General features: G+C 42.1%; 1 protein-coding gene across 7 annotated transcripts in view; it reads left to right on the forward strand.

Annotated features, from left to right (window-relative positions):
• Utrn (utrophin) overlaps nucleotides 1-18,573 on the forward strand; it is a 504,577-nt gene that overhangs the window by 98,497 nt on the left and 387,507 nt on the right. For all 7 annotated transcript variants that reach the window (XM_087911817.1, XM_087911819.1, XM_087911818.1 and 4 more), the window contains one exon: nucleotides 16,674-16,735. In XM_087911817.1, coding sequence (XP_087767943.1) covers nucleotides 16,674-16,735 — 62 coding nt within the window. The remainder of the gene's footprint in view (nucleotides 1-16,673; nucleotides 16,736-18,573) is intronic.

Genomic DNA, 18,573 nt, shown 5'->3' on the forward strand with positions numbered 1-18,573 from the left:
AAAAAGACCGGTCATTTCCGCCCTTTCAACAGCTATGTTGCTGTGCGCCTGGATGGCTGTCTGAGGGTCTGTGCTCCTGCATAAATGATTAAACAGTGAGAGTGTTTTGAAGGAAACCCCAGCCCTAGAGTAATGCTTTTGTTGCTCTTGTTAAAACTGACACAAATAATTTGGCTTCTTTATTGTAAGAAAATGGGAGTGACAATTTGATGGGATTGCTGCCTATAAGAGCGCATATTTCAGAAAAGCAACCTCAACAGGCCTTTCTGGTTTCTTTGGTTTTTTGTTTTTTGTTTTTTTGGAGACTGGGTTTCTCTGTAGCTTTAGAGCCTGTTCTAGAAATAGCTCTTATAGAACAGGCTGCCCTTGAACTCACAGAGATCCGCTTGCCTCTGCCTCCCCAGTGCTGGGATTAAAGGTGTCGCCACCACCAGCGGGCGAAAAGGTCTTTCTAGTCTTCAACTATAAAACAAAGCTGAACTTTTTGATGCTTTAAAGAGGCATGGGGTGGGGCAGGGAAGAGCCATTCCATGCTGAAGACAGTTATCAAATTTTCCATTCCCTGTGAGGGTATAAACCAGTGATTCTCAACCTTCCTAATGGCTGCAACCCTTTAAGATAGTTCCTCGTGCTGTTGTGACCCCCAACCTTAAAATTATTTTCATTGCTACTATGTAACTGTAATTTCCTACTGTTATGAATCGTAATGTAAATATCTGATAATATATTTCCAATGGTCTTAGACGACCCCTGTGAAAGGATCATTTGACTATCAAAGGGGTCAAGAACCGCAGGATGAGAACCACTAGTATAAACTAAACTTATAATTTTATGAGTTTAACTACTGAGTCACCTCTCCAGCACCTATAATTTTTTAAAAACGTACCTATTTGATTTTTTTGAGACAGAGTCTTGCCGTTTAGCTCGTGCTAGCTTCTAACTTACAGCAATCCTCCTGTCTTATCTTCCATGTGGTGGGATTACAGCCTTGCACTGTTTACGTGTTACTGAGGATTGAACCCAGGGTTTCACGCATCCTAGGCAAGCACTGTACCAACAGAGGATAGAGCCCTGGCTGAGAGCTCTTATTTGTGACAAGGACATAAAGAATAGTATACAAATGCCAGCATTCTAAGAGAATGATTTGAGTTTGAAGTGGGATGAATGTCTGCCCGCATTGTAGATTTTATCTGCTTCTTGCCCAATCCTATCAGAATATGCTTTTCAAGTTTTTAGAAAAGATTTTAGTAGCTCCTGTGAATGCTTCTCATCTCATTGTATGCTGCTTCCTTAAAGCTCAGGGCTGTGCTGTACGGGCTGCTTTCTCAGGCAATGTCTTTTGTGGGAAGAAATTTGTGTTTTCCCTTTGACTTTTGAAGGCAGAACAAATTGTTCCTCCCTGACACTTTCTCCTGCTTCTTATAAATGTTTATCTTGGACAAAAGCTTGCATTTTAGTGGACTTTCTGTTTTGAAATTTTAATTATTAGAATGATTCTTGTTCACACCCATTGCATGTGTGGAGGTTTGAGGACAGCTTTGTGGAGCTGACTCTCTCCTTCCACCATGGTCAGGGGTCCAGGGGCAGAACTCAGGCCGTCAGGTTTGCAAAGAAAGTGCCGTCACCCTCCAAGCCATGCCACCAATCCTTCTTCATGTTTATGGCATTATGCTTTGGTTTTAAATTGTGACTCAACTTAAAAACCTTCAAAATAGAGAAAAGAAAACGATATATATCATCGGCCACATTTAAAAATTTAAACATATTTGTAGCAGGTGTCATGTCATTAAAGTACATGAACAAATGACAGACATGTCTCGTTTTTTCTCATAATTGTGTTGTTTATCCCCTGCCCACATCACCGTATGGCAGATGAGGGGTGGTACCAGATCTCCCATGCTCACATTCTTCAGGAGGATGACCTGCACCCCTGTCAATAGGGTCAGCTCTATTTTGATGCCCAGGCGAGATCCAGAGCTTCCCCTAGTGCTGTACCTGGGAAGGGGGAAGGTCAACTCCCTCACCCCTCACAGGTGCCAGGGGCAAGGGGAATGGCATCTTCCCCTCTCCCTCACCACCACATGACAGATGAAGGAGGTATGGCCAGATATCCTACGCTCATTCCCTCATGACCAGTTCACCTGTGCCTCTGCCAACAAGGTGAGTGCTACCATATTGCCCAAGTGAACTGCAGGGTCCACTTTCCTGAATACTGCAGCTGGTAAGGGGGGAGGCTCAGCTACCCACATGACAGAATAGTGGGGACAGCTCTTTCAAACTCACGGCTTTGGGTCTGGCCCACCCACACCTTGGTTGACAGGGTTGGCTCTATTGTGTTTCCCAGATGAGGTGCAGGGCCTGCTTTCCCAGAGTGGGAGTATTGCAGCTGTTAAAGGGGAGGGTCTGCCGTGGGATAATGCCCGTGCACACTGTCACTCATATTGGCTTAAGTGCAATATTTGTCACTCATATTGGCTTAAGAAAACGGTTGAGTGGCCAGTAGCTAGGCAGGAAGTATAGGTGGGGCAACCAGACTAAAAGAATTCTGGGAAGAGGAAAGGCAGAGAGACTCAGTCACCAACCAGATGCAGAGGAAGCAAGATGAGAATGCCATACTGAGAAAAGGTACCAAGTCATGTGGCTAAACATAGATAAGAATTTTGAGTTAATTTAAGTTGTAAGAGCTAGTTAGTAATAAGCCTGAGCTAAGAGGCCAAACAGTTTATAATTAGTATAAGCCTCTGTGTGTTTCTCTGGAACTGAACAGCTGTGGGATTGGGTGGGACAGAAACTTCATATACAAGGGTTAGCTTCCTCACTAAATGGAGGCATTAGGGGCAATGAGGGGAGGGCATCTTCCTCTCACCTCCACTACCACACAACAGATGAGGGAAGCAGTACCAGCTGTGCGCCCTCACATCCTCAGGACTGACTCACTGGCACCCCTATCTGCAGGGTCAACTCTGTTGTCCTCTATGGCATTAACTTGCATATATTTTACTGTCTTCATCTTCATAAGTGACCTATGCCCTATCATTTTATGTGTTAGTATTTGAATTTATTGCAAAAAGTGTTTGTTGAGTGATTTGACCCCATCTTGAGTTTATTGCAAAAATTGTATGTTGAGTGTTCGACCCCATTTTGCACATTGTTTCTCTTCTGAGTTGATTTGGGGGATATGTGCCTTCCGTAGGTACAGTTGTTTTACACCTAGTTACTCCTTCAGACTGAAGTACAAAGCCCACTGAAAAACCAGGTGCAAATACAAACAGGTTAATCTGGCGAGTTCCTGTTTAACAAATAAGTGAGATTCTCTGTAAAACAGGGTAGGGGCATCTCTTGCTTTCTTCCTTCCTTTCTTCTTATTAATTAATTTAATGTGCATTGATGTTGTCTTGGAGTTTCTATTGCCATGAAGAGACACCATGGTGTTATAAAAGGAAATCATTTAATTGGGATGATTTACATTTGCAGAGGTTTAGTCCATTATCATTGTGGCAGGACATGGAGACATGCATGCAGACATGGTGCTGGAGAAGGAGTTGAGAATGCTACATTTTGCAGGCAGCAGGAAGTGAACTGATTCATTGGGTGTAGTCTGAGCATATATGAGACTTCAAAGCCCATCTCCACAGTGACACATTTCTTCCAAAAAGACCACACCCACTCCAACAAGTTTACACCTCCTAATAGTGCCACTTCCTTTGAGTTCTGTTTTCTTTCAAACCACCACAGATGTTTTGCTTGCAAGTATCTCTATGTGAGGGTGTTGGATCCTCTAGAATTGGAGTTGTGAGCTGCCATGTGGGTGCTGAAAATTGAATCCAGGTCCTCTGGAAAAGCAGCCTGTGCTCTTTACCTCTGAGCTATCTCTCGAGCCTCCTTCTTTTGCTTCCTAATATATTTTTGGTTCATACAGGGGCCCTTCTCATTGGCCTCTAAATATCTTCCTCCCATCTAGATCTTGTCTGTAGTTATAGATACAAATGAGCTGTCTGATTCTCACCATTTCCCGTTATTGTACATAGGCAGACCTGTCAGCTCAGTTTGTGTCTTGCCCACTAACCTCTCTTCCTTACCTGTCAAGCTGGAAGTGGAAGAAAACACACTTTTTATAGGAAGAACATCTTGAGATGTCACAGTATATATTTTTTATAGAACTGAAAGAAATCTAGAAATTAAAATAATTGAGTATGATAATTAGAATCTTCTTAGAAATACAGTGATATTTTAATTCTTGGCTTTGTAGTCATGCATGTACCCAATGTTTAAGGGGAAAAATCTATACCTCAAAGGATTCAGTTTCTATTGCTTCCATCTCCCCCTTTCTCCTCAGCCCCACATGCTTTTAGAAGTTATCATGGATGTTCTGCATCCATTTTTAAAGTCAGTTTCACTAAAGCCCCCTTACATCATGGCGTGTGCTTGCACAGCGAAAGCAAATAGCTTATCACGCTCTCATTTCATCCACTTCCATCCATTAGGACTTGCCTGCAGCCCTCCACTTCTTCACAAATGCATGTTCTGACCACTTCACATGCCTCAATCAGCAATTATTTTCCACATAACAGGACCTGGCTCAAATGCAAACTATCCTTTGAATTATTCTTCAATTCCTTTCTTGCAACATCAAGAAATATTTTTCCTATATATTCCTGAGTGTATCTCTAGGTAACATATTAGTTAAAATAGCGTGTTTTTCAGTACTTGTCGTATCTGCTTTTGTTAGTAATAACCATACCTTCTGTGTGTGTGTGTGTGTGTGTGTGTGTGTGTGTGTGCACAGTATAAAATATATATGCATTTGGAAGCCAGGGGATGACTGTGGCACCATTCCTCAGGAGGTGTCCACTTTGTTTTTCTGGGACCTGGAGCTTTCCAATCGGACTAGCCAACCAATCCCAAGGTCCTACCTGCCTCTGCCTCTCTCATGTTGGGATCACAAGTGTGCACCACCATGCTTGGATTTTTTTATGTGGATTCTGGGGTGTTGAAGTCAGGTCCTCATGCTTTATACCACATGTACCTTCCTGGCTGAGCTATCTGTCAAGTCCAAGAGCACTACCTTCTTGAGAGTGCTATGGTGCTTGTTTTGGGAATCATGTATAGTAGACACTCAGTGTAGTGGTTTGAATGAAAACGGTCTCCATAGGCTCATATGTTTGAATGATTGGTCATCATTGAGAGGAACTGTTGGTAAGGGGTCAGGGGCTGTGGCCTTGTTGGAGCAGGTATGGCACTAGAGGTGAATTTGGAGGTTTCTAAAGCTCATGCCAGGCTCAATGACATTCTCTATGGCTGTGGCTCAGGATGTAGCTCTTAGCTACTTCTCCAGCATCATGCCTGCTAGTGTGCCCCTACTCTCTCCAAACCATGATGACAATGAATTAAATCTCTGGAACTGTAAGCAAGTCCCCAATTAAATGCTTTCTTTTATGAGTTGCCTTGGTCATGGTGTCTCTTCACGGATACAGAATAATAACAAAACATTCAGTCAATGTCATTGTTGGGCCTTTTTTATAGTGTTTTACATTAACTGCCACTGAGCAAGAGACAAGGCTTTCATTGACCTTTGAAGTTTCTCTTGTTTATTCATCTACTGGAGCAGACATTCTATAAAATGATCTAAGCCAAAACAATCATTTGCACTCTTTAATTTTTTTTTACTTTTGGTTGACACAATGAGCTTCAAATGCCTGAAACTGAGGTCTAGAAGTTATAGGAGTATCCATCCTCTAAGGGTTAGAATGGAGAAAATTATTAGATAGAATACTTTCACGGACATTGTGATTCACTAAACAGTCAGTATCAGCACTGGGCTCCTTAGCAGTCAGACAGCCTGTTTAGCAGGCGAGATAAGCTGTTTCTCTTCGTCCTTTTGAAGGCCTTGAAGGCTTTAACTATGGTAAATGTAAAGATATTCTCGAGCCATACTGACCTTCCAGAGCTCTGACTCCTGGGCACCTGCTCTTGGCTCATCCAGATTCAGATGGCCCTGGGAATGACATATGCATTGGACCACAAAGTCTTAGGATGAGAACAGGTGTTAGACAGCAGTGTACTGTAAAATGTCGAGTGTATGTGGGAATAATATTTCATGTGCAGTGGGTTAAATAAAAAAAATTGAACCTTTAAATAGCACATATACTAAAATGAACTTTACTTGGTTTTAAAATGTTGCTAGTAGAGATTTCAAAAGTATGTGTGTCAAGGTAGGTCTGGCGGTACAGGGCTATAATTCCAGCTACTTTTCAAGCTAAGGCTGGAGGATCACATGTTCAAGACCAGCCTAGATTATACTGTGAATCCAAGACCAGCTTTAGCAACTAGTGAGACCCTGTCTCAAAATAAACAGTATAAAAAGAGGGCTGGGGATATAGCTCACTGGCAGAGTCCTTGTCTTGACTATATGATGAGGTCCTATGTTTGAGCCCTAGCATCTCTAAAAGAAGTAAAACAATACAAAGCCCCAAACTCTGTAGTGTTACTTGAGTGACATTTCTCTAGGCAGCACAGTTTTGGGAATAGGACTTTGGGTCATGCTGTAATCAGCATCAGATAGCTAGAACCCTTACAGCTAGTGATTCATAGGACCCTCATGAATTTAGCTTCTAGACAGAAGGAATTATTTTCTTTTTAATTAGTAATGTAGAATGCCCAGGAAATATGGCTTGGCCAATTCATGTTCATGGATGAGCATTAAGTTTTCCAACCTGAGACTATTTCTAATAGTCTAGCTTTACTTGAAGTTACAGTAAGAACGCATTTCTCCTGTTCCTCAGCTTCCTTAGAGTTCCCGCTGTTGATAGTGACAGCCGTACAATGGCTTCCTTTGTAGATTCTGCCCTGGTTGCTGTTATGCTAGATTGGAAGAACTGTCACACCCTAAAGTCTCCCTGGACTCTGTCTTCTGTGGCCATGGACGCTCTCCTTGTGATCTCCGATGCACGTCTTAGATGCTTTTCTTTACTGTATCTACCTTTCCCTGCCCCTTGCCTGTTTTCTGATGGAATACCGTGCCTCTCACCATTCCCAACTCATACCGTGGTGCCCTGCCATCAGACACTCAGTACAAACAAAATTCAGAACACTTCCATAAAAATCATTCAATTGCCCAGTGCCCAGTTACATCCTGGGTAAGGCTTTGTGTTCAGCCACCATTCATCCATCCACCCACCTACCCTTCTACCCACCCATCCACCCACCCATCTTTCATCTGCCCACCCATCCACCTATCTACCCACCCACGCACCCACCTATCTGTCCTGGAGAGAGGATTCTGACGTGAGCTCGTCCCCCTGGAGACATATATCAATGTGATTTTTAAATAGAAAACTGAAGTCAGCCTTCTCTTGCCAGAGATTTAAGTGTGATACAGCTGATTAGTTTGACAGGGAGGAATAGTCTTGTCAGTTAGGGAATAGAAGAGTCTCCGCTATTATTTGAATGAGAAAAGAACTGCAAGTAGAAATTACATATTTTTTGCCTATTCAGATTCACAATAAATATTAGTTGTCAACTTAAAAATGTGGGAATTCCTTGAGAGATTCTTGAGCAACAAGCCTGCGACTTAACTAACAGACATGTGGTATTGCTTTGCATGCTGAACTCTCCTAATGTATATGATAGACATTATGCAGGGGTCTTGTTCTGGCTGGTTTTGTGTGTCAACTTGACAGTAGCCGTAGTCACCAGAGAGGAAAGAAGGAGCCTCAGTTGAGAAAATACCTCCATGAGATCCGGCTGTAAAACATTTTCTCAGTTAGTGATCAATGGGGGAGGGCCCAGCCCATGGTGAGTGATGCCATCCCTGGGTCCTAGGTTCTAAAAGAAAGGATCCTGAGCAAGCCATGGGAAGCAAGTCAGTAAGCAACTCCCCTCCATGGCCTCTGTATCAGCTCCTGCCTCCAGTTCCTGTCCTGTTTGAGTTCCTGTCCTGGTTTCCTTTGAAGATTAACAGCAATACGGAAGTATAAGCTAAATGAACTCTTTCTTCCCCAATTTTATTTTTGGTCATTGTGTTTCATCACAGCAATAGAAACCCAAATTATGACAGGTATTAAGGCAAAAGATGTACTTCAGGAGAGACATGGCAGAAGGGCCCAGACTTCACTGGTGCTGGTATTGTTGCAGGGGGACCATGATTGGCGCAGTGTTGCAATTGTGTTGTTAGAAGATTTGGGGTTGGTATCAGGCAAAATGCCTACTGCTCAGCCTTACAGTCTTGAGTTCAATCCCAGGAACCTACATGGTGGATGCAGAGAATCTACTCTAGCATGTTGTCCTCTGACCTTCACACACCTGTGGTGCATGTGTGCATGGACTCATTGATGTATGTGTACACACACACACACACACACACACACACACACAGGCAAAATAAATAAGTGTAAAACAAATGTAAAAAACCAGTTTTGCCCATCAGCTATATAGAAAAAATATTGCTGCTTAGAAACGTAGTGAGATATTTGGCTACTGACAGTATTGTTCTGTTTTTTAAAAATTTGCCTTTTGGAGACAGAGCCTCCTTTGGTGGTCCAGTCTGGCTTTCAGCTTGCTCCCACTGTGCATATTCCTCCATGGTGATAGTGACAGGCTTGTACTACCAAAGCTCCACTCTGCAAGATTTTGTGAGAGATGCTGAATGTTTGAGAAAGTCTTAGTGTGCTATTGTATAAATTTATGGAGAGTTTAAAGAATCCCTCACAATATGGGCAAAGGAATAACACAAATCAGCTGAAATGAGACTGTTGGGTGATTGCCTGCATTTTGTAAGGTTATATTTTCGTTGTTGACAGCAGAACTCACGCTGAAGGCTGAAGGTAGATCATGTCTGTTTTCTATGTTAAATTTTTAAAACTTTCCTTTGCAGAGTTTCCCTAGATCTAGAACTGTCTGTTGACGAAAGCCGTTACTCGAGAGTTCCTGTTTAACAGGAAAAAAGGTGACATGAGAAATCCAATTTCATAGGAATTTTATTTCATGAGGTGATTAAATCTCTCATCAGTCATAAAACAAAACAAAACTCAGGTTTCTAGGGCTTTCCCTGACAGTGACTCCTCACTGTCGCTCACTCTCCCCGAGTAACTCTTTGTCATTCTATTTTATCACAACTGATGTAAAAAAAAGTCACTCCTGGGACAGAAATCCAAAGTGAAGCATTTACAACATGCGTCCAGTGCCGGCAGCACACATACAATACTGTTTACCGTGTTGGGGGTTGTCCCTAGGGCCTCGCATGTTTCAGCAAATGCTGTACCCCCAAGGTGAAGCCCTACCCCCAATATTCAAAGCTTTAAGATTTTTTTCCTTTCCAGAAATGAACCTCTAGAGAGAAGGTTTAAGGCAATGTCAGGTACCTATAAATTATACACATTCTTTCAAGTGAAGCTTAGGAGCTCTGTAAAGTGAAATGGAGAAGCTACTGACTTGGATTTCTTATTGCTGACAGGACACCCAGCAAACACTCAGCATTTCAGCATCTCATATCCTTAGTGTGGATCATTTTGAAGGCTACACTTTTAGTTTCAAGGTTTTGTGTTTGTTTGCTTTTTCTGGATCTCTGAGAGTATGGTCAGAGAGTCTCAACTTCCTGTGCTTGGGAGGGGTCTGTTTCCTGTTGGCTTGTTCTTTGTCTATGGACTGATACGATCTTCCAGATTATTAGATGATACTTACTATTTCCTGTAGTATTTTGATGCTCAGTCTTTGAACAAATGGGTTGATTTGATTTAGAGAGCACAGAAACCAGGAGAGTACTAGAAGGCATGTGTGTGTTTCATTACGGTGTGTGAAAGGCCACTGAGCAGAGGTGGGAAACCCAGAGAAAGAGCAAGTTGGCTTTGTGTAGGCTGGCCAGTATTGTTGCTTCTGCAGCTATCCTCACTTTCCGGGGTGTGTTAAGTTTGTGCTTGTGAAAGAGGCTTTAATAATAAAGTCAGTCTGAGTTCTAAGGCATCCAGCCAGACATTTCTTATAGTCCACATTTCTTTTCTGAATGCTGGCATTTGGGGAACTCAGGTAGTGCCAGCCAGTTGGTCCCTATTAAATTGCTTCAGAGTGATCCGTTAGGGGGAACAATGCTCTCCTTTTAATGTTAGTGATTTTTCATGATGGCTTGTCTGTCTGTCTGTCTGAATTTATGTATGTATGCATGTATGTGTGCACGTGATTTATTTATTTTCGTGTGCGCACGTTTGTGATGCTAGAGTCAATGTTGATTGTCTTCTTCAGGCACTCTATTTTTTGAGAGATAGGGTCTCTCACTTAATTCAGAACTTATCTAATCTGCTCGACTGTCTGGGTAGCAAGCCCCTGGGATCTCATCTCTGCTTCCCCAGTACTGGGATTACAGGCATACCACCATGCCTGATTTTTCACAGGGGTACTGACATTCTGAACTTAGTCTTGATTGTTTTGTGGCTAGCACTTTCCCTATCAGCTACTCCCTTAGCCCCTCGTTGTAAAGTTCTTCGAAGAGACATTTTATTACACACTTGAGCTGGGGACATGAAACCACTTTAAACCGTGCAGATTTTATTGGTCTGGTTGATTTTTTTTTTCTTTCCACTTTTCTTCCGGATCGCAGCGATAAAATTCTAGGCCAGGCAGCATCAAAGGCTCTTGGATTTGTATGAACATGTCAGGAGTGTTTCAGAAGAGAAAATATTTAGAAGAATTTGGAAGAGCAGTGTAAGGGGTTTAACACATTTTTTCCTTCTCCTAATTCAGCCCCGTGCTTTTTCCCCTAATGGAGAAAGGTCACCAATGATGAGATTTGCTAAGACAGCCAAGGCTTTCAGAAGAGAATTCTAGAATTCCTTTGTAGTGAAAACAGTGGTTTAAGCTAAGAACCCTGGAAGAATGCGTGATGAGCAGGTGGATCAGCCCGTACGTTGTTCTCACCCTTCTGTCAGTATGGGATCAATCTAATTAGATGCGAGTTAGGTTGTGTTCTTGAACATTCCTTCTGAGAAATTAAACCAATCAATTGGTTTTATGATGAAGAAAACTAAAATAGACTGAAACGGTTCCTGATGTTTTCTAAGGTTCATTGTATGTGTGTGTGTGTGTGTGTGTGTGTGTGTGTGTGTGTGTGTGTGTGTGTGAAGTGTATGTAGATACCTATGAAGGCCAGAAAAGGGCCTTGGATCCCCTGAAGCTGGAGTTATAGTTTGTTGTGAGCTTCCCAGTGTGGTTGCTGGGAATTGAACCTAGGTCGTCCGGAAGAGCAGTAAGTGCTCTTAGCTGCTGAATCATCTCTCCAGTTCCCTAGTTTTCTCCTTGTATTTGTATTAATTTAGTTTGTGTGTGTGTGTGTGTGTGTGTGCGCGTGTGCGTGCGTGTGCATGTGGACCATGATGTGCATATAGGGAGTCTAGTTTCTCCTTCTATCACATAGATCCAAAGAATCAAACTCAGACCGTGTGACTTGGCAATAGCTCCTTTACCTGTTGAGGCGTCTCCCTGGCTTAGTTTGTGACTATTGCAGGTCTTTTATGTTTTTCTGTGGAAATGGAGTTGATTCCGGGTTCCAAGGCTTGCAAGGCAACCACTCTACCATAGACTACATCCCCAGAGAGGAAGGTTCTGTCTAATGTTCTAGGGAGGTGAAGGATATGACCATTTTTTTTTCATTGTTTCTGAGTCTTTTTTACTGATGAGGAAATTGGGCCAGGATTATTTAGTAAATTGTGACATGGAGGGCAGTTATTGTACTAGCAATGGCTCTACATTCTTTTTATTTAAAAGGTGTTTCATTTTGAATTGTGTGTGTATGCTTGTGTGTGTGCATGCATGTGTGTGTATGTGTGCATGTGTGTGTATGTGTGTGGTCTTAGTATGTGTCTATGTATACAGGTGTCCAAGGAGGCCAGAAGCACGTGATCCCTTGGAGATGGAGGCAGTTCTGAGCTGTTCAACACGGGCATTATGAATCCTTCCCTGTCCTCTGGAAGGACCTGTTCCTCATGTTTTACATTTTTCATCCTCTGATAGAAAAGCTACAGGTTATTTCTTGTTCATTTACTGAATCTTTGTAGATCATGGGGTGGGAGAGGGGTCAACTTAAAGGTGTATTAAATGCAAATCTTTTCTTCCCTCCTCTATTTTTTTTAGGGTTTCTCTTTTTCTATTTCCCTTAGGGTTTTTATTGCTGTGAAGAAACACCATGACAACTCTTATAAAGGAAGCATTTCATTAATTGGGATGGCAGCTTATAGTTTCAGAGGTTCAGTCCATTGTCATCATGATGGGGAACAGGGCAGTGTGCAGGCACACTTGGTGCTGGAGCTGAGAGTGCTACATCTTGCAGGCAGCAGGAAGGAGACAGACTGGCACACTGAGAGAAACTTGAGCAAAAGAGACTTCCAAGTCCGCTCCCACAATGACACACTTCCTCCAACAAGGCCACACCTCTTAATAGTGCCTCTTCCTTTGGGGGCCATTTTCTTTCAAAGCACCATAGGAAAATAAATAAAAAAGAGTGTTTGTACATTTTTTTTTGGAGTATTTTTGAGCACCTGGATCTTATCTTTTATGTTCAAGCACTCTATTTCATTTCAGGTACTGAGGTGTATATAGGTATTGATTTGATTAAAAAGTTGTAGGCTTTGTTAGAAGAAACACTGCCATACTTTTATAGCTCTTTATGTGGGACTTTATTGTTAAATTTTGATTTAATTCTATAATTAATTGATGATATAGAAAGATAAAGTGGTAGGTAATCCTTTATTTGGCCAACCTATGGAGGAAAAACTGTGTATTATTAGATACTTTAATTATGCCCATCACCCACCCATCTGTGTATTGGAACCAGAGCCTTGGCTATGCTGTGCACACTGGCTACCAGTGGGCTATATGTCTAGACTTACAACGTTTGTGAAAAATAAAACTTTGAACTATGTTAAGTAATAAAATGTAGTTTTATATATATGTTAGTGTTTTCCTCATTTTTATTGTTAAGGATTCTTAAATTGTGTGAACATTTTGAAAGTAAGAGAAAGTTTATTTCTGGACTTTCTATTTCTTATAGGCTTAAAGGATAGTGGGTATAACAAAAACTTAAAACTAAACCTTCTTTGGAGTCATGGAACTCCAAGTTATTAGGGTTTTTTTTTGTTATTAGGTTTTTTAAGTGCCCTAAACATAGATGTTTAAAATTAAATTCATTTCAGCTAGGCTTATGTCGTTTCCGTTTGCAGGTAGATGTATCCCATATAGCCTTGTACTCTGGCTATGCTGTCAGCTCTGTCCTTCTGGGGTTTTATGGTAAAGGGTGGAGGACTGTGTCTGTGTAAGCAAGTCTCCCTGGTTAATGATTTTGTGACATTGATCAGATAATGTATAAGGCTGAAGTACGGGCTGATTGCTGCTCATCCTTTCTGGGAAGGAGGTCACCTTCCAGTGCCGTTAACATCAAGAACTTTCTTAGAGAGCAGTGTCCTTTGATACTGTTGTTCCCTTTGTGCCTTGCTCTCCAATTTCCTTTATGGATCTGTAAACTTACCCCCTCTTCCTAGAGTTGGTATATTTATCACAGGAACAGCCTTTTAATTATAAATTATGCTTCTGTCTTAGTTACTTTTCTATTGCCGGGACAAAACCCCATGGCCAAAGCAACTTATAAAGAAGGCTTTTAATTTGGAACTCAGTTTCCGAGGGTTACAATCCATAACCATCATGGTGGGGACCACAGCAGCAGGCTGGCATAGTGCTGTAGCTGTAGCTGAGAACTTACATTCTAATCTCCTAAGTGGAAGCAGAGAGAGCTCACTGAGACTAGACTGGTGTGGGCTTTTGAAACCAAAAGATCATTCCTCAGTGGCATGCCTCCTCCAACAAGGCCACACCTCCGAATCCTTCCCAGCAGTTTCACTAAGTATAACTGTGCACTAAGTGTTTAAACATATAACCCTTTGGGGACCATTTTCATTCAAATCACTACGTCTTCCATAAGTCACTAGAACACAAATGTATCGCAAAGCTGATGTATTAGCCAGTTGTCTGTATCTATGAAGTAAAGTTAACGACGCCATGAACAAGAACAACTGTGACTTACATATTCTGGGTCACAGTCCATGGAGGCAGAAATTAAGGTAGAAACTTAGAACCAGAGACTGAACTAAAAGCCACGGGGGAATGCTGCTAACTGGCTTGCTCAGTTTGGTTTTTTATATCCTCCTGGCTGCTGAGGGTGGTACTATCCATAGTGGGTTGGGCCTTCCAACATCAATCATTAATCAAGAAACTGCCCTACAGACTTGTGAATAGACCAGTCTGACAGAAGCAGTTCCTGCCATTTTCTCTATTGAGGTTCCTTTTCCCAGATAACTGTAGCTTGTTCAAGGTGATAAAAATATCAACCAGAACAGATAGTGAACTTACAGGAAAAAAGTTCATGGGGCCTCACAGATCTGAAGATTCTAGTTTATGACTGAGTAGTTATACCATCCTCGTGACAGTGATACCAGGTGTCTTAGTTACTTTTCTACCACTGTGACAAAGCGCTATGACCAAGGAGGCTTACGAGAGAGAGCATGTAATTTGAAGCTCCCAGTTTCGGAGGATTGGAGTGCGTAGCCATCATAGTAAGAAACGGGATCAGACAACAAATAACAGGCATGGTTTCTCAGCAGTAGCTGAGAGCTACCATCTGACTTATCAGCTCCAAGGAAGAGAGAGAGAGAGAGAGAGAGAGAGAGAGAGAGAGAGAGAGAGAGAGAGAACTAGCTAGAATGGCCACACCCCCTAATCCTTCCCAAATCATTCCACCAACTGGGGACCAAGTATTCAAATTAATTAACCTATGGAAGCCACTCATTCAAACCTCCACGCCAAAGGCTTCCTTGAAAATTTCACTTACCAGCACAACCCCTTACAATACAGTTAATATTTATTTCTACCTGTCAGAAAAGGACTTTGAAGCTGGATGCCCCTGTGATACTTGGCTCAGAGTCACAGAAGGAGGAGTGAATAGGGATGTGATTTCTTTGGCCCTCGTGCACTTTGTTTTTGCAGCTGCTGTACTGGGTGGTCTCCTCGCACACTTCCTTCCCTCTGCTCATTTTCACGGAATTTGGTGTCTTCCACCTGTTTGAAGTCTGCTTGCCTTGCACAGTGGATTTGGAATTAAAACCAAAGAAATCGAAAATGTTTTTAAATTCTTCTAGTTTCTCTGCTTGTCAGAATGTTTGTCTCGGGGGCTGGAGAGATGGCTTAGTGGTAAAAAGCACATACGCTCTTACAGAAGTCTGCAGTTCACATAGCACCCACATGGTGGCCATAATCCCTTGTATCTCCAGCTTCAGAGGATCGGATGCCCTCCTCTGGAATCCTTGGACACTTGCACTCATATGCACACACCACACTTAGACACACATACACACATACCTAAACATAATAAAAATTCAATATTAACATATTTATAAAGTTTAAAACCACTATGATTCCATGTTGGTGTTGGGGGGGAGGTAGGAAAATGAATTAGAGAACTGACCAGAAATCTTACCCCCTTTTGTTTTTGAAGGTATAGGATGTCTGGAGAAGGGATAGTTATGAACTCTTAAGTTCGTATTGGGGAGACATGTTGGTCTAGCTTCATTGCCTGAAGTGTTCTGTTTTGTGTGGGTCTGTGGAAGAATTAGGGTCACTCCAGGATGAATTTTGATTCAGCAGCAGCAGCAGCAGGGAACCCGCTTCTTGCGAACTGATTGTCCATTGCTTCGCAAAAGGCCTTTTTTTATTGTTACACAATTTACACCGTAGCAAGTCCAAAACCTCTTACTTGGAGTCCCTTGAAGGAAGCAAATGCCCAAGAATTTTTAGTCATGAGGCCTCTTGGTTTTCCAGGTCCTCTCACAACATGTTTGATAAGATCAATCACATCAAAACAGTATTCGTGACAAAAGGTAGCATCACAGAAGGCAGGTCAAAGCCTAGGTGCTAATGCTGCAGAATCCAAGCCAGAAGCCATGCTCTGTGGGATCAATTGCTACAGGTTTATTTGTCTTCCTGTTCCAGGTTATGGTCCATTATTGTGGGGATTCGGGCGGTAGCTTTAAGCATCTGCACAGATCCACCGTCAAGAGCAAAGAGAGAACTAAGGCTTGCATGTCTGCTGTTTGTTTGCTGTCTCCAATTTTGTGCTTAGTACCCCAACCTGGATGATACCATTCGCCGACCATGCAGTTCTTCCACCTCAGGACAGTCAAGACAATTCCTCACACACAATCCCACACATCCACCTGATCCCCTCATGGAGTCTCTCTTCACGGGTGATTCTCGAGTATGGTGGGACGCTGATATTTAAAACCAACCATCATGCATGTTGACATATTTATTGTGTTTGATGGTATACTTAAAATGCAATGGAAAATGTTACATGCATAGTTGTGAAGTGGAGTCTAGATTGTACTGCACAAGCCTAGATTTCATAACTGGGTGCGATCTACCTGGGTTTAGTGGGTACAACCAGGTCCCTTGGGTGAGGTAACCAAGTCTCACTTTCCTGTAGACACCGGGCCCATCTGTGGGTTCATTGTCAGCCGCGTCCTTTGCCTCACACTGTATAAATGTCTATTTTAAGCTCCCCAGGAAGGAGAAGGTTGTATTTATCACATCCTCCAGCTGAATAAATGCTCATTCTTTTCTCGTTTTCTCTTTCTCTCCTGTAGATGAACACAATGACGTTCAGAAGAAAACCTTTACCAAATGGATAAACGCTCGATTTTCAAAGGTAACTAAGACTTAGATGGATTTTTTTTACTGCATTGTTCGTGCCTCCTTCTGACTCATGTCCAGGCAGCTAAAAAAGATGACCAGTTCCCTTAACACGGTTAACCATTAAACTCAGGCAGCCTTTCTGCCCCGTGCAACGAAGATAGCTTTCTACCTGTGAATGTGGCTAAATCACGTTATCCATCTTCATTTTCCTCCAGAGATCTGCTCTTTCTCAGTGTTTTTAACCTTTGTAGCACAATGCTCAGGATTTCTTCCTTTTTTCCCCTTTTCTTTCCTTCCTTCCTTCCTTCCTTCCTTCCTTCCTTCCTTCCTTCCTTCCTTCCTTCCTTCCTTCCTTCCTTCCTTCCTTCCTTCCTTCCTTCCTGAGAGGGGGTGTTAGAGCATGGTGAAATGAGAGGTTTCACATTGGTTACAAATGTGACTAGCCAATAGTTATAGAAGGTTTACTCCCCGCACCCCAAGTCTTGTGTGGGAACAGCCTTTGTGTTGATTTATTGTGGGACTCTACTATGTGAAGCTGAAGAAGAATCTTTTCTCTGATTGTCTTTAAGATAGTTTGAAAACTTTATTTTAATTTAAGGTAGTTTAAAATAATTTATTTTATTTAATTAAAAAATAACATGTTTTGCCTACATGTATGTGTGTCCTGTGCATGCTGGTGCCCTCAGAGGTCAGGAGAGAGCATCAGGTCCCTTAGGACTAGAGTTACAGACAGTGTGAGCCACGCACGATGTGCATGGGTGCTGGGAACTGAACTCAGTCCTCTGTAAAGCGGCCAGTGCTCTTATCTGAGGAGCAATCTCTCAGGTCTCTTGAAATCTCTTTTAATTAAAAGTAGTATTCGAGTTAGGTGTGGTAGCCCACACTTTTGTCCCGGTACTCAGGAGGCAAAGGCAGGAGATCTCTGAGTTGGAGACCAGCCAGGTCTACAGAGTGAGTTCTAGTATAGTCAGGGCTACATAGTCTCAAACAAACAAGCAAGCAAACAACCAAATTGTGTTTGAAAATATTTTGTATTTAAAGTTGTAAAGATCCGTTGTGCAGGCTCTGGTATTTCTTTGAAGAAAAGTGAGGCTATTTTAAGGTAATTTTAAGTAGTGGTACAATTTAAAAGTTGCCCATGTTTCACATGTCAGGTGCAATGGCACACAATGTTTGGGGGGCTGAGGCAGGAGGATTCCTTGGACCGAGGAGTTTGATGTCAGCTTGGGCAGTATAGTGAGACCCTGCATCTCGAAAACAAAACAAAACAAAACAAAACAATGCATATCTCCAGATTTATGGTTGATCACTTGACTGCAGTGTTTCTTAGATATTTTATGTTGTCTCTGAGTATGTGAAGGATATGAAAACAGACTTTGATAGGCAAGTGTAGTGTAGAGCTGGGGTCTACTGAGCTGGCTTAGTTCCCAAAGATACCTGCTGTCACTCCTGATGTCTTGAGTTCAATCCCTTGGGACTCACTATTAAGAGACGGAACTGATTTCACAGAGTTATATTCATGTCTCTCTATTCCCCGATGCATATTGTGTGCGCACACACACACACACACACACACACGCACGCACACATACATGCACACACACTAAATAAATGAATAAATAATTAATGTAATAGAATGAGTCACTTAGTAGTCAGTGTGTACCTCTGTGTGTGATCGTTTGCAAAACGGCGAGGCATAATGTCAGGATTTCATACATTATAAATAAAAACGAATTTAGAGAGCTTTGGAAGAACAGAGGTCCAAAGAAACCATGGTTCATGGTTTCATGTATCAGACTGTTCTAAACCACTGGTAGTCATTTTCTGGGAAATTTCAGATGGTTTGATTCT

Source organism: Myodes glareolus, chromosome 1 (genome assembly GCF_982192425.1).
Source record: "Myodes glareolus chromosome 1, mMyoGla1.1, whole genome shotgun sequence".
Lineage (NCBI taxonomy): Eukaryota > Metazoa > Chordata > Mammalia > Rodentia > Cricetidae > Myodes > Myodes glareolus.